Raw genomic sequence first — 17905 nt, 5'->3', positions numbered from 1 at the left:
GAACGTGGTATTTATTCAATTAATAGTTCGAATCATTAATTCTTATTAAGTCAAGGTACCACATATAGTCTCTGTCTTTTCTGGATTGTGCTTAACATCCAATCAACAAACTGTATGCTTGAATTGGGTCGTCTCCACTTTCTTGCTATAGCAATGACCTTCGTCAATATATCATCCAGATCGGATATAAGATGTTGGAGAGCCGGGCTTCTAGCAGCAGCCGTCAAGACCAATGAACAAGACAAGCACCTATTTCAGTCAGTTTTAGTGTCAGAATAGGTCGATTATACGTACGCCTGTATCATATTCCATGCATATTGTGTCTGTTTGTCTAAGGCTTCCGCGGCATTGATCACAAAGTTGCGGCAGCTCTCAATGCAGACTTGAGAATTTTGAATCACGAAGGTTGGAACGAGGCTTGAATTGGTCGCCGATATGGCGTAAAGCAAACATGGGCGAGTTATAATGTGGCGGGCTGACCAGTAGCGCGAACGAAGCCATTTCTTCACGAGGGAGCATGGGGCTTGTGGGTCCAACTCGGGCTTTATTGGATCAGGAAGTGAAGAATACCATGCATCCAGTTGGCGCGTAAGTTTGTTGATAACACATTCCAAGGAAGATATTGATGCCAGAGATTCTTGTTCAGGGGAGGATGCGGTCATGCTTCTGTCAGTCAATTTTTCCTTCTTCCAATTTTTGTCGACCCAGATACAGCGTATATGGCGTGATGGATTCGATTGAGATGCGACCGAATAGAGCATAAGGAGAAAAATAATAGCTCAATGTGTCTACCTCTTTGCTGAAAATATGGAAATTGCATCTGATGCACGATATTTTCAATTCCGCTTCGAGGGAGATAGAATTCTGCCAATGTATCACTTGAAAGGTCAGTACGACTCAACACGATCCTTCCAGGACTCTTTTACTATTCAATGATAAAACATGCCCAACAAAGTCTGACAACTGCTTCTTGCTTTCCAGTTGATAAATAACCCTTCTCTGTACTATGATCAATATCAGCTTTCAAGGCATTCGATCTATGGAGCGTGAATCTTATTACTGAGAAATCATCAACTGAAGTTTAATTGAAGCAGTATATGCCAGATGCCAGGAGGTTAGGGGATAGCTCATGTATGAGAGGTAGATAGACGACAGAAGACCAGTAGGTATTGTGGTGTCAAGATCAAAACATGCCCATGAGCTGGCTAACAAGATTTGATGAGCTGGGACGAAATATTCAAGGCCATTTTCTGATTTATTGTCATGAATAGACCCGTCTTGTTGAATGCTCAGTGCCAGCTTTCTAAGCGCGAGAACAGTCAAACAAAGAGCCATTTCCAGAGATTCACAAGGACCTTGTTTCATAACATCGTAGAAAGATATGCGAAATGTTTCGGAGTTCAAAATCGGAAAATGAATGTGGACTTCAGTAAAGAAGGTTGATAAAAGTAAATTAACTGTATTAGCCTTGAGATTCAGGTTTTGTAACGTTTCTTTTGGCGAATTGTTATAGTTCTCAAATGGAGGTGTTCGTATAGACTCAATATGATAGAAGAAGTTTGCAGGGTACTCCCCGATCAGTCGACGAATAGGCTCAAGAAGAAATAGACTACCAGCTATTGTAAGATGACCATCTGAGATGCTTAAAAGCTGATCATTCATTTCAGGGATTTCTGAATTATTCTCCAAAGCATTTTTCTCGATCTCAACTGTATTGGAGGACAGGTTCGCTGAGACCGGGCTAGTTGCATGCCATAAAGTGCTATCGGGCGTAATGGCCGCTGAAAGTGAATTCAGATTCGGTGGGTACAGAAACAGCGATTGATGAGTTTCACTCATCTGATGAAACCCATTATCCAAATCATTTGAGACGTTTTGATGCTCCGCATAATTCAGATCCTCTATCCCGACATCAGACGCTTCATCCTCCGCATCATCGTATCGGACTTCACAATTTGGCTCCTCAGACTGATCATCGTTCTCACTGGCATTTCTGGTGTGTGCTGGCTGCTGTGATTCTTCACGCAAAAGGCTCTCTAGTCGATCTAAACGACGAAGAAGGATCTTTTGATTTTGCGAAACTGCTTCTCGCCTTGGTAAGGCTCTACTCACAATAGTCATTAGCCGCTGAAGAACGCACACGGATAAGAAATAACATGACATACTCTTCCATCACTTGTTTTGGATATTCGCAGGCAATATTGGACTCCCTACACAACGCACACTGTGGCTTCTCCCCATCGCACCGGCGCTTTCGATGTCGACAGTAATGGCATGCGACTGATATTCGCTTACGAGGGTATTTTTGTGGCATCTTTGACAAAGATCAAAACGAAGATTGGGATATCAATATCATCACACTATATCGAAATATCTCTTGACAGGCTTCGTATCAATATGACAGCCTCGCAGATACTCCATACACTCTGTGAAATCCGGGGTTGAACACTTTCTGTGGGGAAACGCTATGAGTGAAGATCATTCGATGATCCCTTCCTAAATGCCTCCATCCCAGGATTAAGGTCCCTAGAATTAATCCACGCACAGACAGTTTTATGGCGGGAAAGCCGATTCCGCCTGCCGCTAGGAACATCACGTCGCTACGCAGTGGCCCTTTTCATGATTCTACCATCATTCTTCCTGAGCTTTCATCGTGCGAAAGATGCTTAGAAAAAGACAGTTAACATACAACCGAGGCCTAAACTCCAATTATTACTATGAATTTTGGCTCATGAATTTCTCTCTTCCCTTTTAGGCGATGCATTTCTGTTAGATCACGTGGTCTGTATAGTTCAGACCAAGGTGGCTAGGTAGATAGCTCTCGACGTGTCGGGGCAGACTTCCCCTCCGCGCACTTCCCCCCATACGTGTTCTTTCCTGTAGCTGTTCCAAAGGCACACCTCCTAACAATTTCCGGACACTCATTGTCTTAATAAGCTGCCCCAGTGTCAATTATTCGGATTCTTTCAATATGAGCAATCTTTTTCCTCCCCTCCTAACATAAAATGTTGCCTCCCCCAGTTGACGAGCTTGCGAAAATGATTGATCATTCCATCATCGATTCCTTCCATACGGAGAAAGACCTTCTTGACGGAGTTAAACTTGCAAAGGAATACAAGACTGGTCAATTTCTGACTCAACCTTTCCGAGTGAAGCAGGCCCGCAGTCTTCTTGCTGGGAGTGACATTAAATTACAAACATTTATTGGATATCGACATGGAAGTGATCATACTGCGGTAAAAGTCTTGGAAGCAAAATTAGCTTTTGAGGATGGAGTTCAGGAGTTAGACATGGTGGTCAACTTATCCGCACTTCTGAGTGGTGACATTGAATACGTTGAGAAGGACATTCGCGCCGTGGTTGAGACAGCAAAGGTATGCAATTCCTATGCCAATCATTTTCCTTAGACACCCACGAAGCTAATTCTATCTAGCCATATGGAGTTATCATCAAAGCTATAGTGGAGGTTTTCTTTCTCAATGATGACCAGCTCAAAGCTGTAGCATTAGCTGCTGAGCGTGTTGGCGTGGGTTTCATCAAGACATCCACTGGTACTCGACCTGATAAAGTACCAGATGTTGAGCACTCTTTGAAACTTTTTCGGTCCATTCTTAAGCCAGAGACTATAATCAAAGCATCTGGTGGCTGTTACACGATCGAAGCTATTCTCACATACTACAAGGCTGGGGCTAGGAGATTCGGCGCATCCAAAACTGGAACAATTCTAGACGGATACGGTGCCATGTTCAAGGCAGGATTGACTGGGCTTGAGATTGAATTAAGGGTTTCATCCAATATTGTACAGATCAGATCAAATTTGACTTTATTTTTCTCGTGTTTATGGAGGCTCAAACTTCCTTGTGTATCTCTATATCCTCCGCGCCATCCTTATGCTACTTATAAGTCCTATTATTTTTTAAAAAAATCTTAGGTAGTAGACCTCCTTTCCTATTTGGGTTGCAGTGGTTTTTCGAGTTTCCTCACCGTCTGGCAGAATACCCAGATTTACCAATAGACTAGATTTTTCTTTTCTATATTCCATCTAAACATAGATATATCCCTCTTCATTCAGCTATCTCTCACTTTAGTAGTCTCTTACTTCAGGATATGTCTCACTTTAGCTATCTCTTCCCCTCTAAGTAATGATGTAGGTAACCCAGTAGGCAACCATGTAGATAACCCCATAGGTACTTACATACAAAGAGGTGTAGCTCATCACTTATCTGTAGATGCTACTGACTCGGAAATCTGGACTAAGCCCTGTACTTAATTATGTGAACATCTCTGTCTGAGAGGATGTAGACACATCTGGTCAAGCACTCGCGTGCTGAGGACATACCTCTCCCAATTCCAAATACCCGCTACTCTACTGGCAGTGCCACGCAAAGCGCGGCGTGAGGACTTGTTGAATAGTGACTTCGAAGTTCTCAGCTTTATGACTCTAAAAACTATGTATAGATCGATCCTTCGTTCTCTTGTTTCAGTTGACAATTTTACTAAAGAAAGCTTCGATTCTACGTACTACATTTGTCTCATATCTCCATCTCCTAGTAACAACCTCACATTTATGAATAGAACTTCAAACAGAAGAGGGATGACGGAGCAGCAATCCCCCATCTACTACCATGATATGACCCCAAATATAGTTATTCACTGCCAAGTCGAGGATAGCCTACAAAATCATCCGAGTCAATATTCGTCGTGTCTTGGATTCACTTATCGTGCTGGAATGTGGGGCTCACTGTAGCAAATTTTTGGGCTGTACCTGGCCGATTGGCTTTGGCACCAACGCGTTTTATTTCTTTCTCAAATTCATCCTGGGGCCAAGGACTCTCATTCTGAGAATCTAATGCGTTTGTTGTAAGCTCGGTTGGAAAGTACCCTGTATCTATTAGCTACAATAAACTCTTACCAGAAAATAAAAATATCACATACCTGGCGATATCCCATTTACTCGGATTTTGATATTCTCATGGCTCAGCTCACAAGCTAGCATGCGCGTCAAATGAATCACGGCCGCCTTGCTACACTGCGAATCGTTAACAACATCCTAAAATCACGGTAGTTAATGACTCTTACATCGTAAGAATATTGACTGTTTTGAGACCTGCAATGTGATTTCATGTCCGTCCCGTCTGAACCTCAGTACAAACCATTTAGTAAAGCCACTGATCGATGCAGTATTAATCACGTTTCCTGGAACTCCAGTAGGACTAGATTTAGCTTTAGCTTTTGCCAGGAGTGGCATAAAGGCAGCGGTGACAAAGTAAACTTGAGTGCAGTTGGAGAGGTATGCTGGCATAAAGGTTAGAGAGGGATATTTTGAATGAAAGGAATAATTATTACCAGATTGAAAGTCATCTTCGATGCTCTCTTCCCACATAGCCTTACCATATACTTCGGCTCCATCAGATGCTGCTGCTGCTGCACGCCCGAGCCAATGCCAGCATTGTTGAGCAGTCTTATCACGTTAGTAATTGAATTCAAATGAGAGGTTTGTCTTACCTACACATTGACATAACCGTTGTCCTTCTGGATAGTCTGCACAGCCTTCTCAATGCTTTCCTTTGAGGTAACATCCATCTGAAGAGGGATTATAGTACCGCCGCTTGGCCCAAGGGCCTCTTGAGATCCATGAATTGCAGCGCTTTTTTCTGGGACATCACTACGACGCCCAGTGATGTAGACCTTGGCACAGTTTGCAGCCAACGCGCGTGCTGCGACTGGTCTAGAGTTAGTAAATTTGTGGAACTAAATCCTTGTCTATCAGCAATGCCTTACCCAGACCGAGACCAGTGCTTCCTCCAGTAACAACTGCGACCCATCCTTTCAAGTTGAAAAGAGCAGCGGCTGACAAGGGATGAGCAGACATTTTGATTCGTCGAGGCTGTTGATACTAGTGAACTATTTGATTTAGAAAAAAAAAAGGTGACTCGATTGATATTTTCCTAGTGCGTCATGCTGGAGTAACTGATATTTATGGTTTCTTCTCAGCTGACTTCCCCGTTGAACTACTTTCAAAACTCCAACTATCCGTCCTGCTTCCGCCTTCCCCCGCCAGCCACTACCCGCCTCTCCGAAGTCGTTCCCCAGATTTCCAAGTTTCCCCGGATTTTACATTTTACTCTGTAAATTTGCGGGGAAAGTGGCTAAGGAAATACTGTACACAAGCTGGACGGCATGAATGCCATCCTAGTACTATGCGGATTAAAAAGAGAACATTTCCTTTCCACTCATTCATGTCGCAATAGGTACCGATCTACTGACCTGCATACACGATTTTGCGCTTTTCTGATTCCTCATGATCACTATGGAGACTGAATCGACAAACACCAAAACACTCGATGAGACAGTGGTACGCATACACTTTAGTGAACTTCCAAACAATACAGATCCATGCTGGTCGCGAGACCCATGTAGGACTTGAGAAACACTCCCATGGATTCAATGTCTAATTCATCTTTCCAGGTCTTCGTCGCAATGTGTGGCATTTCATCGGGCTTTGTGGCGTAACATTTGTCAATGGGTGTTGGTACTCCTACATAAAATTCATATAGAATATGCTAACAAAATAGCAGATGATGGGAGTCTGTTGAATGGCTTGGAGTCTATAGATCATTGGAAATCCTTTCTCAACTATCCGGAAGGCTACAGGCTTGGTGGAATAACCGCTTGTCTCTTTGTTCCGGCAATTCTGTGGGCTGATTATCCTCAGATGATCCGAGGGCTTTGACTAATCATCAACTATAAAATAGTTTTTCATGGGTTGCCGATCTAATCGCCGATCGTTGGGGCCGTCGCGCTGCAGTGTATAGTGGTACAGTTATCATTGTAAGTGGGATGACGATATACGGCGGATGAATTGGAGATTGACCGAGATTCTGGCATGTTTCAGATCATCGGCTCGGTCATAAACGCGGCGGCTATCAATCGTGCCATGTACTGCAGTGGGAGAGCCCTCATAGGTATTGGGATTTCGATGTGCCTCGCTACAGGACCCACTCTGCTACAAGAAATCGCCCATCCGCGAGACCGATCGAAGATATCGGGATTTTGTGGGTTATGGATGCATACTCCAATGAAATTAAGCTGACATCTCTCTTCACATGTGCAGATACATGCACATATTGTAGATCTTATCCCGGCCTCAAGTATCGAATTTCTGCTAAAAAATTCACAGATATCGCAAGCATCACGTCTTCTTGGATTTGCTGTACGTACGAATGCACAACCTTGACCTTATATCGATTGACTAGAGCTAACACATTTTTTATAGTCGGCTGTCTTTACATCAGTAGTGAATATTCCTGGAGAATTCCTTGTTACCTACAGTTGCTTGGGCCGATCTTTGTCTTGATTGCCACCTCATGGTGCCCTGAATCTCCTCGAGTAAGAATATGGAGTAAGTCATTGGGTAGAGAACCAGTCAGCTAACATGGAACTAGTGGCTAGTCAGCAAAGGACGATAAGAAGAAGCATCTCAGATTCTAGCCAAGTATCACGCAAATGGTGACATGAATGACCCGTTGGTACAATACGAGTTCCATAAGATTGAAATCGCACTTGGGATAGAGCAATTAAGCGGTGAAGTTTCATTCATGGACTTTACCAAAACCAAGGCTAACCGCCATCGTCTACTTATCTTGGTTTTTGTTGATGTTGGAACTAACTGGGTTGGCAACGGAATCATCAACTAGTAAGCAAACAGAGGCACCGTGAGAGAAACACAGTACTTATACATACGCGCTCAGTTACCTCACACCGACTCTCAACCAAGTCGGGATCTACTCATCGGCCAAAATTGATTGTATCAATGCCGGCGTGCAAATGTGGAACCGTAAGTCAACCATCAAAGAAATGATGGTACTTTCTTTTCTCTAACCTTCGACTCAGTGATCATATCTACGGGTGCCGCCCTTTTAATAGAAAGATTAGGACGACGATTCCTTTGGCTATTCTCCGATTGGATGTTCTTCTCATATATTTTTGCCATGGCCTTATCTGGCAAACACGCCACCAGTGGAGAGAGCTCATATGGGCTTGCAGTGATTCCATTCTTATTCCTTTTCTTCGGGGTATACGATGTTGCTTGGACACCCCTTCAATTTGTGTGAGCTTTGCAATTCGTCCTCCCCAAAAACATGCGCTAATTGATCTCTAGGTACCCCGTCGAAATACTTCCCTTTTCAATGAGAATGAAAGGCATGGTACTGTTCGTCATGATTCAGAATATCGCAGTCACGGTAAACACATTTGTCAACCCTATCGCCATGGATGCAATTGGATGGAAATAGTGAGTTATCCCTGAACAGCTCCAAAATATTGAAACCAGCACTAAAGTAAAATGGAACAGTTATGGAGTATACATCGCAATCCTTGCCCTTTACATCGTGGTCACGTATTTATATTTTCCAGAGACAAGACGGATGACTATTGAGGATATATCAGACATCTTCGAAGGCACAAATCAATTGAAGCAGACATCCAAGCATAGTGATGTGGAAACGGGTAAAAAGACCCATATCCAGTTCCCATCTTCATCTGATGTTGAACATGCCTGAAGTTCTTATTCAAGAAATTAATGATCGGATATGAGAAATGAAGACCTGAGTTGCCGGAACTATTTTCAATGGAAACCCACCTTACATATTCTATATTTGGATTTATGTCGCTTCAGTAGACATTCATATGTCAAGTTAGTCCCGAGGTCGAAGTAGGTGCCCGCCAGCCATATATAGTAATATCAATCCCAACCACATTTGATATTCAAGTGACCCCTAGACGCAATCATAAATGCATCTGAGTTATTAATTCTAATTCTACTACCAAGTAAATTGAGCATCACGATGCTTGTTGGAGGTATGTCATTATAGCTACTGGTCAACTGGTGGTATGCACCTACTATTTAGTAGCCTCAGGCACCAATATTCCACGCTATGGACCCGCCGGATCCTTGCGGGTAAGGCCACAACGTCTGAGCCTTTTCGCGCATTACGGTATGGAATTGAGCTAGGGATATTGATCCTTTAGCGTCGGGGGATTTGGGGCGTGCATGACAGCTTCCCTTAGAGACAGCCCCTTGCAGAGTGCAGGGTAAGTGTACTCCGTAAATCTTTGGACAGTGAATCAAGCATGTAGCAAATCTGTCAGGCTTTGTTCGTCGTGGGTCCCGTATGGACATGCAGCAAAAAAACTCCGAATGGGGGAATCGAACCCCCCGGCTGTCGTGTGAGAGACGACGATGTTAGCCACTACACCAATTCGGATGAATGGTGAAAAGTTCTCGAATTTACAATATATGATCCAATTTGTATGAAGTTGAAGTCATTCACGGTGGGCTAACATAGATGATAGAACATGTACATGTGTGGACCAGTATGGCAGAGCTACCTATTCATAAGGAACCCAAGACAATATCATACCATATCATCACTATGCTTAGGTGAATCCCACAGTGCTGCGACTATATTTGATTTTCCATTTAGCATTTCTCCCTGCGGACTTAGTGACAGCTAGACTTACGGCTGGTAATGCTCCTCCAGATATTTGATATCCTCCTCCGAGAGTTCGACATCCAAGGCTGCGATTGTCTCTTCGATTCATTCGACCTTCGAGCAGCCAACGATCGGGGCTGCAACGGAATCCTTGTGAAGGACCCAAATTCGCGCTCCTTCATACCAAGTGCAATATTTGCCATGGGCAGGTTCCGCTTTCTAGCAAGTGTCTCCACGCGGCGGTTGATTTCTTTCTCCCACTCAACTCCCAAAATTGCCTCATCGTGGTAGGCATCGGAAGTCTAGATGGACTATCAGTACATCTGATCAATTTACTGGCCATGACTTTCACTTACCGAGCGAACGGTTTCATAGGCACGGTCAAGAGGGCGAGAGATCTTAAATCAATAAGTATCCGAGAGGAGACATGTGTGGAGTTGAAACTGATGACTTACGGCTTTGCCATAGGACTCCACGGGGTTGATCCCACTCCAAGGTGTTTCAGAAGAGGCATCATCTCACGTTCTTCCTCGCGGTAAAGCAAGTTGTAGAAGTTTTGACAATGATGAATGGCGTGAGCTTGTTTGAAATTGCATAGTCTGTTCATTAAATATAATCAGTGACTGACCTCTCAGAAAGAAAACATGGGTCAGTGATCACTCACTCTGCATTGCATGGAACTGCCAAGCCCAGCAGCTGCTCATCCCAATGTATCTCACGTAGCCAGCTTGGACAACATCGTGTAGGGCCTGCATAGTTTCCTCGATCTAGTGAATTATTAGAATTTTGCATAGAGGGATTAATCAATCAAATACTCACCGGAGTGTCGTAGTCGAATCGGTGAAGCTGTTTTTTTTATGTTAGGATTTAGCTCAATATTGCCGGGTGGTAGTAATTTCATACCTGCATGACATCAATATAGTCAGTTTGAAGACGCTTCAGAGCTTCCTTGACATTGTCAAAAATATGCTGAATTGGTTAAATAGAGTTAGTCAGAGACATTAAGGATTCGTCGAAAGTGAAATTAGTCAAGTTACCTTTCGGTTGCTACCCGATGAAAGAGTCAATCCAGCTGGTCCAGTCTTAGAGGAATCCCCAACTGGAAAATGGCACTGATCGCGTTTCAAAATTAATTATTCATACAATGACACCAAGTTGGGAACTAAGAGTTGCCTTGGTCATGATAACGACTGCTTCCCGAGGCACAATTTTGATAAATTCTCCAAGAATCTCTTCACTGACACCATTGCAATAGAAGTTGGAGGTATCAAAAGTGTTAAAGCCCAACTCCCACGCGCGCTATTTTGGTTAGCGCCTATGGCAAGAAAACTTCTGGCAGCAATTCTCACCTGAAGGTGGGTCAAGGCTTCCTCCTTTTCGACGCGCCATGTGACATCGGATTTAATCCCATAAGTCGCAGTACCAAAAATCAAGCGCGACACCTTTTCATATCATCAGTCAAAGGTCTTGGAGAAGATGATTGGCTAGCATGCTTGAGGCTCCTTACTTTCAATCCACTATTACCAAGACGAACGTATTGCATTTTTGGTGCGGGCTTTTCATGGCCATGCTCAATGGGCACAGTCCGGCCTGTAATTGCTTGGTTCTTGATCATCTTTCTTGATTCAAATATTCTCGCGGTTTCAAGTACGCTGAGTGACGTTTTCTTCAAGTTTCTTTATTCCCTCGCGAGTCGTGGTTTACCTATAGGCTCGGAAGATTCCATAGTTGATATTTACTTCCGACAAAATCGAGGTGGAGATTGAAAATTGCGGAGATGCCTCTGCGGGGAATAACTTCAAGCTCGAGATAATCTGTATATCAGGCGGAACTGTAGGTGGGACTGTCACTGGATGATCAGCATGGTGCAAATGGGATGGAGGCGGAGGCGGAAGTTGTATATGAACATCCGCCCGCTCCAGTCTCATCCTAAAGTTGACTAGATCAAAGCGGATGACGCGAGGTGGACAGGTTCCCCGTAAATTTGAGAATTATGTACTCCGTGCGTCTATTGGATCTACAGTCCTATTGTACTTGACTATGTTACGCTACTACTAGTACTAGTACGAGCTATTCAAAATTCTGTCTCATTTGAACCTTGGAAGTTCGACATCTGGAAGTACCTTAATATCGGCTTAATTTATTACCAATCTCGTGAATTAGCTCCCTCCAGAGCTGGAAGAAACATTTGAATGGATAATCATCAATCCATAACGCGGCGTCGGGTATTTACAACAGCTTCAAGTTCTTCAGCTTACATGCAGGACTGGATGGGTCAAGGTTGAAATCGACTCTCACCGTGACATTCCGCAAGGCGGAACTCCAGGGCTCCAAATGTTTCAACAATTGAAAGAATCAATTCAAGATCCATTCTGTGTCCACGGGTAAGCCTTGGAAGGTTGATCTCGACCTTGGAACCTCCACCTCAACATGAGTGCTGGGCAGATGGACATGTAATGTCAAAACTTGAAGTTTATTCATGCCAGGTGCCACATGTGCAGTGCCAGCTTGGGTGGACTCAGAGGTACAATGTACACAAATCCATCATTCATGTTCATCCATTCAAGTTGAACCTTGAATAATTTTGACAGTTGAGTTGAGTGACTCCGAAATTCTGAATATATATTTTGGCTTCTAACTTGAACTCAACCTCGGAAGCATTGGAGTTGATGCCAGTGTCTGCCAGTAGTATCAATGTCGAAAGGACTCGGACTACTAGTAGTAGTAACTTGAAGGCGTGATAATTGTTCAAACTTCCTAGTCAGAGCGAGTCCAAAATCTCTTCATGGATGAATTGGTTCCCCGAGATGACACTCTAAACGTGCTCGCTCAGCTGGAGACTCTGAGAACTACTCTGGGGTTTATCTAGGCTAAAATCCAGCTTTCTGATATCTACTGGGCTTGTGGTTTAGTGGTATAATACTCCCTTAGCATGGGAGTGGTCCGGGGTTCGATTCCCCGCGAGTCCATCTTTTTGTAGTTTTGTCAAATTTTTTGGACCCACCGTGGGAACATTTGTGCATGAATTTCATTATATCATTGAGAAACAAAAAGGGCATCATGCGCGGTCAGTTCGAAAATACTCCTTTGAAGTTAATCATTTACATTTATGAATCTATTCATGGTATCAAACCCAAATGATTGAGCACTACTCCGTACTCCGTATGTGTTCAACCTCGAAACAGAATCCGTCAACTAGCAGAATTAATGTACATGGTTTCCAAGGTTTCGTACTCGTATTCCCAGGTGTTCTTCATTCACCTGCGACTCCAATTAAACTGTGTTTTGTGGCGTGGCCAGTCTGACGAAGATCCCGGGCTAGCTATACCTACGTATCCAATGATTAATGAGATACCCATAGGGCTTCCTTGGCGACGAGAGGTCTTGGCTATGAAGTTACGACTCAGAAAAATCACAGCGCCCGAGTCCTTAATCCTAACAATCGCTTCATTTCATTAGACATATTTGAAGCATTGAAAGAATAATACACGTGGACCAGCGTGCAGGATGTTGAGCGGCGGAAGAAACCGACACTGAGCACCAATTTGGAATAACGTAAATCAATGATCGTCAAGAGCCCAAAGCGCCAAGACATAATTTTGGGGCTAAAAATAATCAATTGTCCATGTTGTGCGCATGGATTCTCCTGAAATTGGAGATAGAAAGTTGGGGATTTGTGTATCGGAGCCATTCTAAAATGTGCCCAGGTGGTGTTATGCAGGTACATACCTAGTTCCATGGATGGAAATTGGTGTTCAGACAAATGAAATAAGCTTATTTTTAAGCCTTGAGTATGTAACTGGTAGATTTATCTCATATCACGAGTTGAAAGCTATTCATCGGAAAGGGCTCACGATTGCATTTATGAATGCTTCAAGTGCTCGTAATACTTCTAAATTCTCCAAGTCAAATAAGATATTTCAGATTTTAAAATTAACGAGATTGACATGCATAGAATACCAAATCCCCAAAGTAACATCAATACTTGCTGTCGTGTGCATTTCCAAGGTATCCTTAATCTAAAGCTGGCATCATGATGCTAGTACATAGAACTCGGTAGTGTCTCGGAGCTTGCTACGGAGATACCGAAAGCACATCCCTGGCAATAATCTTGATAGTAGTATCTATAGTATGTAGAGTTCATTCCATCGGTATATTCATAAGAGTCCATCGACCTCGAGACTTGATATAAGTACATGATGAACAGTTTACCGGAGTAACCCGATTCGCCTCTAGCTCACCCAATTGTGCCTTCTAATGCATCAGGCAATTCATGAACCCAAGCCTTGGAAGTGGAGATACTATCATACTAGTATCAACATTCGCACAGCCAAAGAATGTCGGTAAGCGCCACCCGTGGACCGCTAGTCTCTCCAGGGGATAATTATTCGATATCGCTAGAATCTTGCTGGCTTGATCAGTTCATATAATTTAGTGCAATTTGGCAAAAGCGACCCCGGAGTCTCTGCAGCAGGATTTATCCACCCTGACCTTTATCAAGATTAATGTCAAGGTGTTTTACTGCCTTTCCTGGCCAGTGTATACGCGGCCTCTCCTTTTAACCAATAGATTTGGCTATCCGCACCGCTTAGTCACGAGATAAAGTGGATGAAGTGGATATTAAGTGCCACTTAGTGGCGAATTTGAAAGAAATCTTCGAAGATAACTAAACTTCTTCAAGTTAGTACAATGTATAATTTTGTCCGCTGAATCAGTTTAGGTGAAAACTTGAAAAGCAAAAAAAAATCCACACCATCTCCCCATACAGGGTCATGTCCCTGAATTGACCCTGAACTGACCCTGAACCTTAACCATGGGAATCGGCTATTAAATACTTGGCAGGAACATGATTCAATGATTTATATTAGAGAAATATTACCCAAGGAACTGAAATAATTTAAGATATATTAAGATGTACTTTAAAATTCCCCTTTAATTTACCCCAGAGTGCCCTAATCTTCGTCACCAAAATTAGGACTTGATAGCTCAGGAGGGACAAGAATAAGCTAAGACCATGGCGTATCCATTTAGCCCACTTAGCTGTTAAAGTGCAAGCCCCCAAACCAATCTCTTTAAGGCACTAAGATGAATTCGCTTATCGGTTCATCGGTTTATCCCGGTCACGCTGCTTTTTACTGGTTCGTGAGAATGGAAATTGGTGCCCCTGGAGGGTCCCCCGGCACTTTGTACGCAGTAGCCCCTGGAAATTTGATCAAGCCCAATTTGACCCTTATCTTTTCTCTTCTTTCCTTTCTTTTTATCTCCTGAATTTCATGAGGCGAGGATGAAAATTATGTTAACTCAGCTGGACTAAGTTTTCCTTCGACGTTCTTTTTACAATTCAATCTCGCCATCATGGCGCGCTCTCCTTTCTACACTCTTTTCTTCCTGTTGGCTCTTCTAGGCTTCTCGGCTGCCGAATCCGCGACGGATGAATGCAATCCATTGAACTCAACATGTCCGGCCGATGCTGCGCTCAGCACGGAGCACACATTCTGGTTCAATTCCACTCTTAACAGTAAATTATGGGACATGGAAACAGGTGAAGCCGATTATACCGACGAAGGTGCCGACTTTTCAATTAAATCCGAGAACGCATCCACTCTTTTGGTCTCGAATTTCTATATTTTCTTCGGCGTGATGGAGGTACATGCCAAGATGGCTACGGGACGAGGAATCATCAGCAGTGTGATTCTACAATCAGACGACAAGGACGAAATCGATTGGGAATGGGTTGGATATAACACTAGTGCCGTGCAGTCTGATTTCTTCGGCAAAGGCAACACAACCACTAGCGATCGTGGTGGAATCCATTATGCCGCCGACGCGAACACTACTTTCCACAACTATACTACATACTGGGATAAGGAACGCCTTGAGTGGTGGATTGATGGCGAGCTCAGGAGAACAGTCAACTACTCCGAAGCTCTGACCGTGTACGGAAAGAATTACCCGCAAACACCTTCTCGAGTCAAGGTTGCTGTTTGGCCTGTCGGAATTCCAAGCGAGTCTACCGGAAATATCGAATGGGGTGGTGGTCTGGTCAATTGGGATGATCTTCCTTTTACCATGACAGTGCAAAGAATTCGCGTGAAGGATTTCTCTTCCGGAAAGGAATACGAATATGAGGGTCACACCGGATCTTACGATAGTATAGATATCATCAGGTGAGTTATTATACGAGATGATAGAGTTCGTGATAAAGTCAGATCAAATCTAACTTGAACTTTGAACTACAGTGGAAACTCGACCGCAAGCGAAGTGATTAATAAGGCACCAGCCGAAACCCTAGCTCAAAAATGGGCTAATTTGGGAGAAGGTGCTCACATTGGTGTCTACTGTGGTGCAGCTGCAGCCGGTGGTATTCTAGTCGCTGCATTCTCCTGGTGGTGTATTCGACAGCGCAAACAAGGCCGACTTCAACGAGCCCTTGATGATGCCAGCAATGGCGAGGAGCTCAAGAACCTCGAGCAATACCAGGCTCAATGGGGGCAGGCCAATTGGGGTACTCGACAGAGCTACCACAAGGTACCTTAACGGAATGATTATTTACTGGACTGGCTGCGGTCAAATTTCTTTTTGCTTCATTTGGCGTTGATTTATAAAGACGATGTTACATTCTTCTCACTCTTTTTTTTGATTCACATTTTGTATATCATTTCACGGCCTTGGGTACCGGGTTTCAGCAAAGAGACAGTCAACTCTTAATTAACACACATGTACATACTCATTTCAAATATTCTTTCTCATAAAAATCAATCCCTCTGTACATATCAAGAAGGAAAGGTCTATGTATCCCTAAATAGTCAATCCCGCGCGAAACAACAAATTGGCAGTGACATCATTTCCCGCACCTTATAAATCAGGGGTTTGTCTTCCAATCGCACACTGAGCGAGACGTTTCAGCTCGCTGATGAACTTTGCCGCAAATTTAAGTTTTTCAGCATAGCTAGCCGGAACGTAATTTTGGCAGTGCTTTTCAATAAGTTGGGAAGCCATCCCAATGAGTTGCAAATCCTGATCATTTCCTTCATCGTTGGGACGAGAGAGGATTTTGCAGAAGAGGATGAAACCTGCTTGAATGAAATAGGAAAGGGAAAACCTAAAGACGAGATCGGATTAGACGGAGAAGTGTATTGAGAGAAAGATGGTTATCGAGTCGAACAGGTGTAGGGTTGGGCACTCACAAGAGATTTTGGGAATTAAGTTCAAATCGAGAGTAAAGAAACGCAGCAAGTAAATTGCGACTGGCAATCACTGAGATTGCGAGACTGGAGCTCGTATCGTGAGTGTTTTGATTCTGTTCCCACGACGGACAGCGACTGCTGGCCTGGTGAATCATCACCATACAATGGTGATATTGCAAGTGGAAGATGGAAGATGTCATGCCAGTCTTCTGAGAGGTTCTGCCAGGTAACTGGAGGAAGGAAGGCCTATTCGCAAGAGGTATTGAATTCTTCCATTGTTCGAGAGAATGATCCAAGTCTCGGATTGATCGCAGAAGATCAGCATGAGATTGCTGAATGACACCTGGTGAGTAAAGATTTCGAAGTATTCGAGACTGAATGATAGCCAAATGAACGTATGTGTGGACATATGATCCGGGAACTGGATCTCCAAAGATGTGAGGTCCTATGTCGGTCTGAATGATTCTATCAGGAGGCAGTGCAGCGAAGTCGAGATGACATTGCAAATCATCAAGGACTGGGGCTAGCCCTGTTACTAAATAGAACCCCTTGTCGCAGATGTACGTTATCCAAAACAAATACCGTACATGATAGTTTAGCATGGACGGAATTTCCCACACTGTATCAGGTCTTAGGTGACCCTTTAAGTGGTATATAAAACGGGCAGCAGTTGAAAGAAGATAATCAATGGTTTGTGGGTCCCTTGAAAGGCCCTGCGAAGTTAAACACTATAAATGGAAGGCATCAATACCAAGGTCATATCTTCCAACAAGAACAGGGTTCAAGGAATGATGTATGATAACTCACTAGCAAAAGAAGGGCTTAGAGACCATCCAGGCCAATAGGCTCATTGAAAACATCTGATAGTAGATAATGCGCCTCATAATAACACTCAACACTTGAGTCAAAGCACGAGAGCTCGGTCCCACGAACAACAGATGAGAGAGCAAGGAAGGCAAAAATGCATGCTTTCGCGCTATTAAGACCAGGAGATGCTGCTGATGTTTCTCCACCATATGCCGCCTTCACAGTATCTTGCAGGAGTGACGGATCAATAATGGGGAAAAATAAGCCAAATGGCGAGTATCGATATTTTTCGAATTCTTGAAAGACAACGGCCTTATCTGGTAGCTGAGGTCTAGGCAAAATAGCTTTCTGAACAAGACTTTGTTTTGAGCGAGTGCTGCCATTGATTAGTATCAATGGGGGAAAGATTCTCCTAGT

The 17905-nt window shown here is 43.5% G+C and overlaps 7 protein-coding genes across 7 annotated transcripts; 3 read left to right on the top strand and 4 right to left on the bottom strand.

Annotated features, from left to right (window-relative positions):
• Nucleotides 1–50: 50 nt before the first annotated feature.
• On the bottom strand, nucleotides 51–761 carry N7483_009673 (fungal specific transcription factor domain-containing protein; the record flags this gene model as incomplete). Its single annotated transcript, XM_057093100.1, has 2 exons — nucleotides 51–249; nucleotides 295–761. The coding sequence occupies 2 exons, from the start codon at nucleotides 759–761 to the stop codon at nucleotides 51–53; spliced, it is 666 nt and encodes a 221-aa protein (XP_056944274.1).
• A 295-nt stretch (nucleotides 762–1056) lies between these two features.
• Nucleotides 1057–2314, bottom strand: N7483_009672 (uncharacterized protein; the record flags this gene model as incomplete). Its single annotated transcript, XM_057093099.1, has 2 exons — nucleotides 1057–2104; nucleotides 2166–2314. 2 exons carry the CDS (start codon nucleotides 2312–2314, stop codon nucleotides 1057–1059), a joined length of 1197 nt encoding a protein of 398 aa, XP_056944273.1.
• Nucleotides 2315–3005: 691 nt separating this feature from the next.
• Nucleotides 3006–3821, top strand: N7483_009671 (2-deoxyribose-5-phosphate aldolase; the record flags this gene model as incomplete). Its single annotated transcript, XM_057093098.1, has 3 exons — nucleotides 3006–3374; nucleotides 3434–3744; nucleotides 3806–3821. The coding sequence occupies 3 exons, from the start codon at nucleotides 3006–3008 to the stop codon at nucleotides 3819–3821; spliced, it is 696 nt and encodes a 231-aa protein (XP_056944272.1).
• An 891-nt stretch (nucleotides 3822–4712) lies between these two features.
• On the bottom strand, nucleotides 4713–5872 carry N7483_009670 (uncharacterized protein; the record flags this gene model as incomplete). Its single annotated transcript, XM_057093097.1, has 5 exons — nucleotides 4713–4882; nucleotides 4936–5050; nucleotides 5392–5461; nucleotides 5510–5723; nucleotides 5782–5872. 5 exons carry the CDS (start codon nucleotides 5870–5872, stop codon nucleotides 4713–4715), a joined length of 660 nt encoding a protein of 219 aa, XP_056944271.1.
• A 1642-nt stretch (nucleotides 5873–7514) lies between these two features.
• Nucleotides 7515–8561, top strand: N7483_009669 (sugar transporter; the record flags this gene model as incomplete). The annotated part of the gene is made up of 5 exons (XM_057093096.1): nucleotides 7515–7696; nucleotides 7752–7837; nucleotides 7894–8110; nucleotides 8162–8293; nucleotides 8354–8561. 5 exons carry the CDS (start codon nucleotides 7515–7517, stop codon nucleotides 8559–8561), a joined length of 825 nt encoding a protein of 274 aa, XP_056944270.1.
• An 877-nt stretch (nucleotides 8562–9438) lies between these two features.
• Nucleotides 9439–11109, bottom strand: N7483_009668 (uncharacterized protein; the record flags this gene model as incomplete). The annotated part of the gene is made up of 11 exons (XM_057093095.1): nucleotides 9439–9463; nucleotides 9523–9580; nucleotides 9679–9796; nucleotides 9851–9892; nucleotides 10017–10093; nucleotides 10159–10261; nucleotides 10314–10340; nucleotides 10398–10463; nucleotides 10638–10793; nucleotides 10844–10936; nucleotides 11002–11109. The coding sequence occupies 11 exons, from the start codon at nucleotides 11107–11109 to the stop codon at nucleotides 9439–9441; spliced, it is 873 nt and encodes a 290-aa protein (XP_056944269.1).
• A 3740-nt stretch (nucleotides 11110–14849) lies between these two features.
• On the top strand, nucleotides 14850–16031 carry N7483_009667 (glycoside hydrolase family 16 protein; the record flags this gene model as incomplete). Its single annotated transcript, XM_057093094.1, has 2 exons — nucleotides 14850–15661; nucleotides 15734–16031. The coding sequence occupies 2 exons, from the start codon at nucleotides 14850–14852 to the stop codon at nucleotides 16029–16031; spliced, it is 1110 nt and encodes a 369-aa protein (XP_056944268.1).
• Between the last annotated feature and the right edge of the window lie 1874 nt (nucleotides 16032–17905).

The sequence above is a fragment of the Penicillium malachiteum genome, assembly GCF_028827825.1.
Source record: "Penicillium malachiteum strain IBT 17515 chromosome Unknown utg000004l:1.0-4883003.0:1.0-4884900.0, whole genome shotgun sequence".
NCBI lineage: Eukaryota > Fungi > Ascomycota > Eurotiomycetes > Eurotiales > Aspergillaceae > Penicillium > Penicillium malachiteum.
This window is presented reverse-complemented; position numbering and strand designations above follow the sequence as displayed.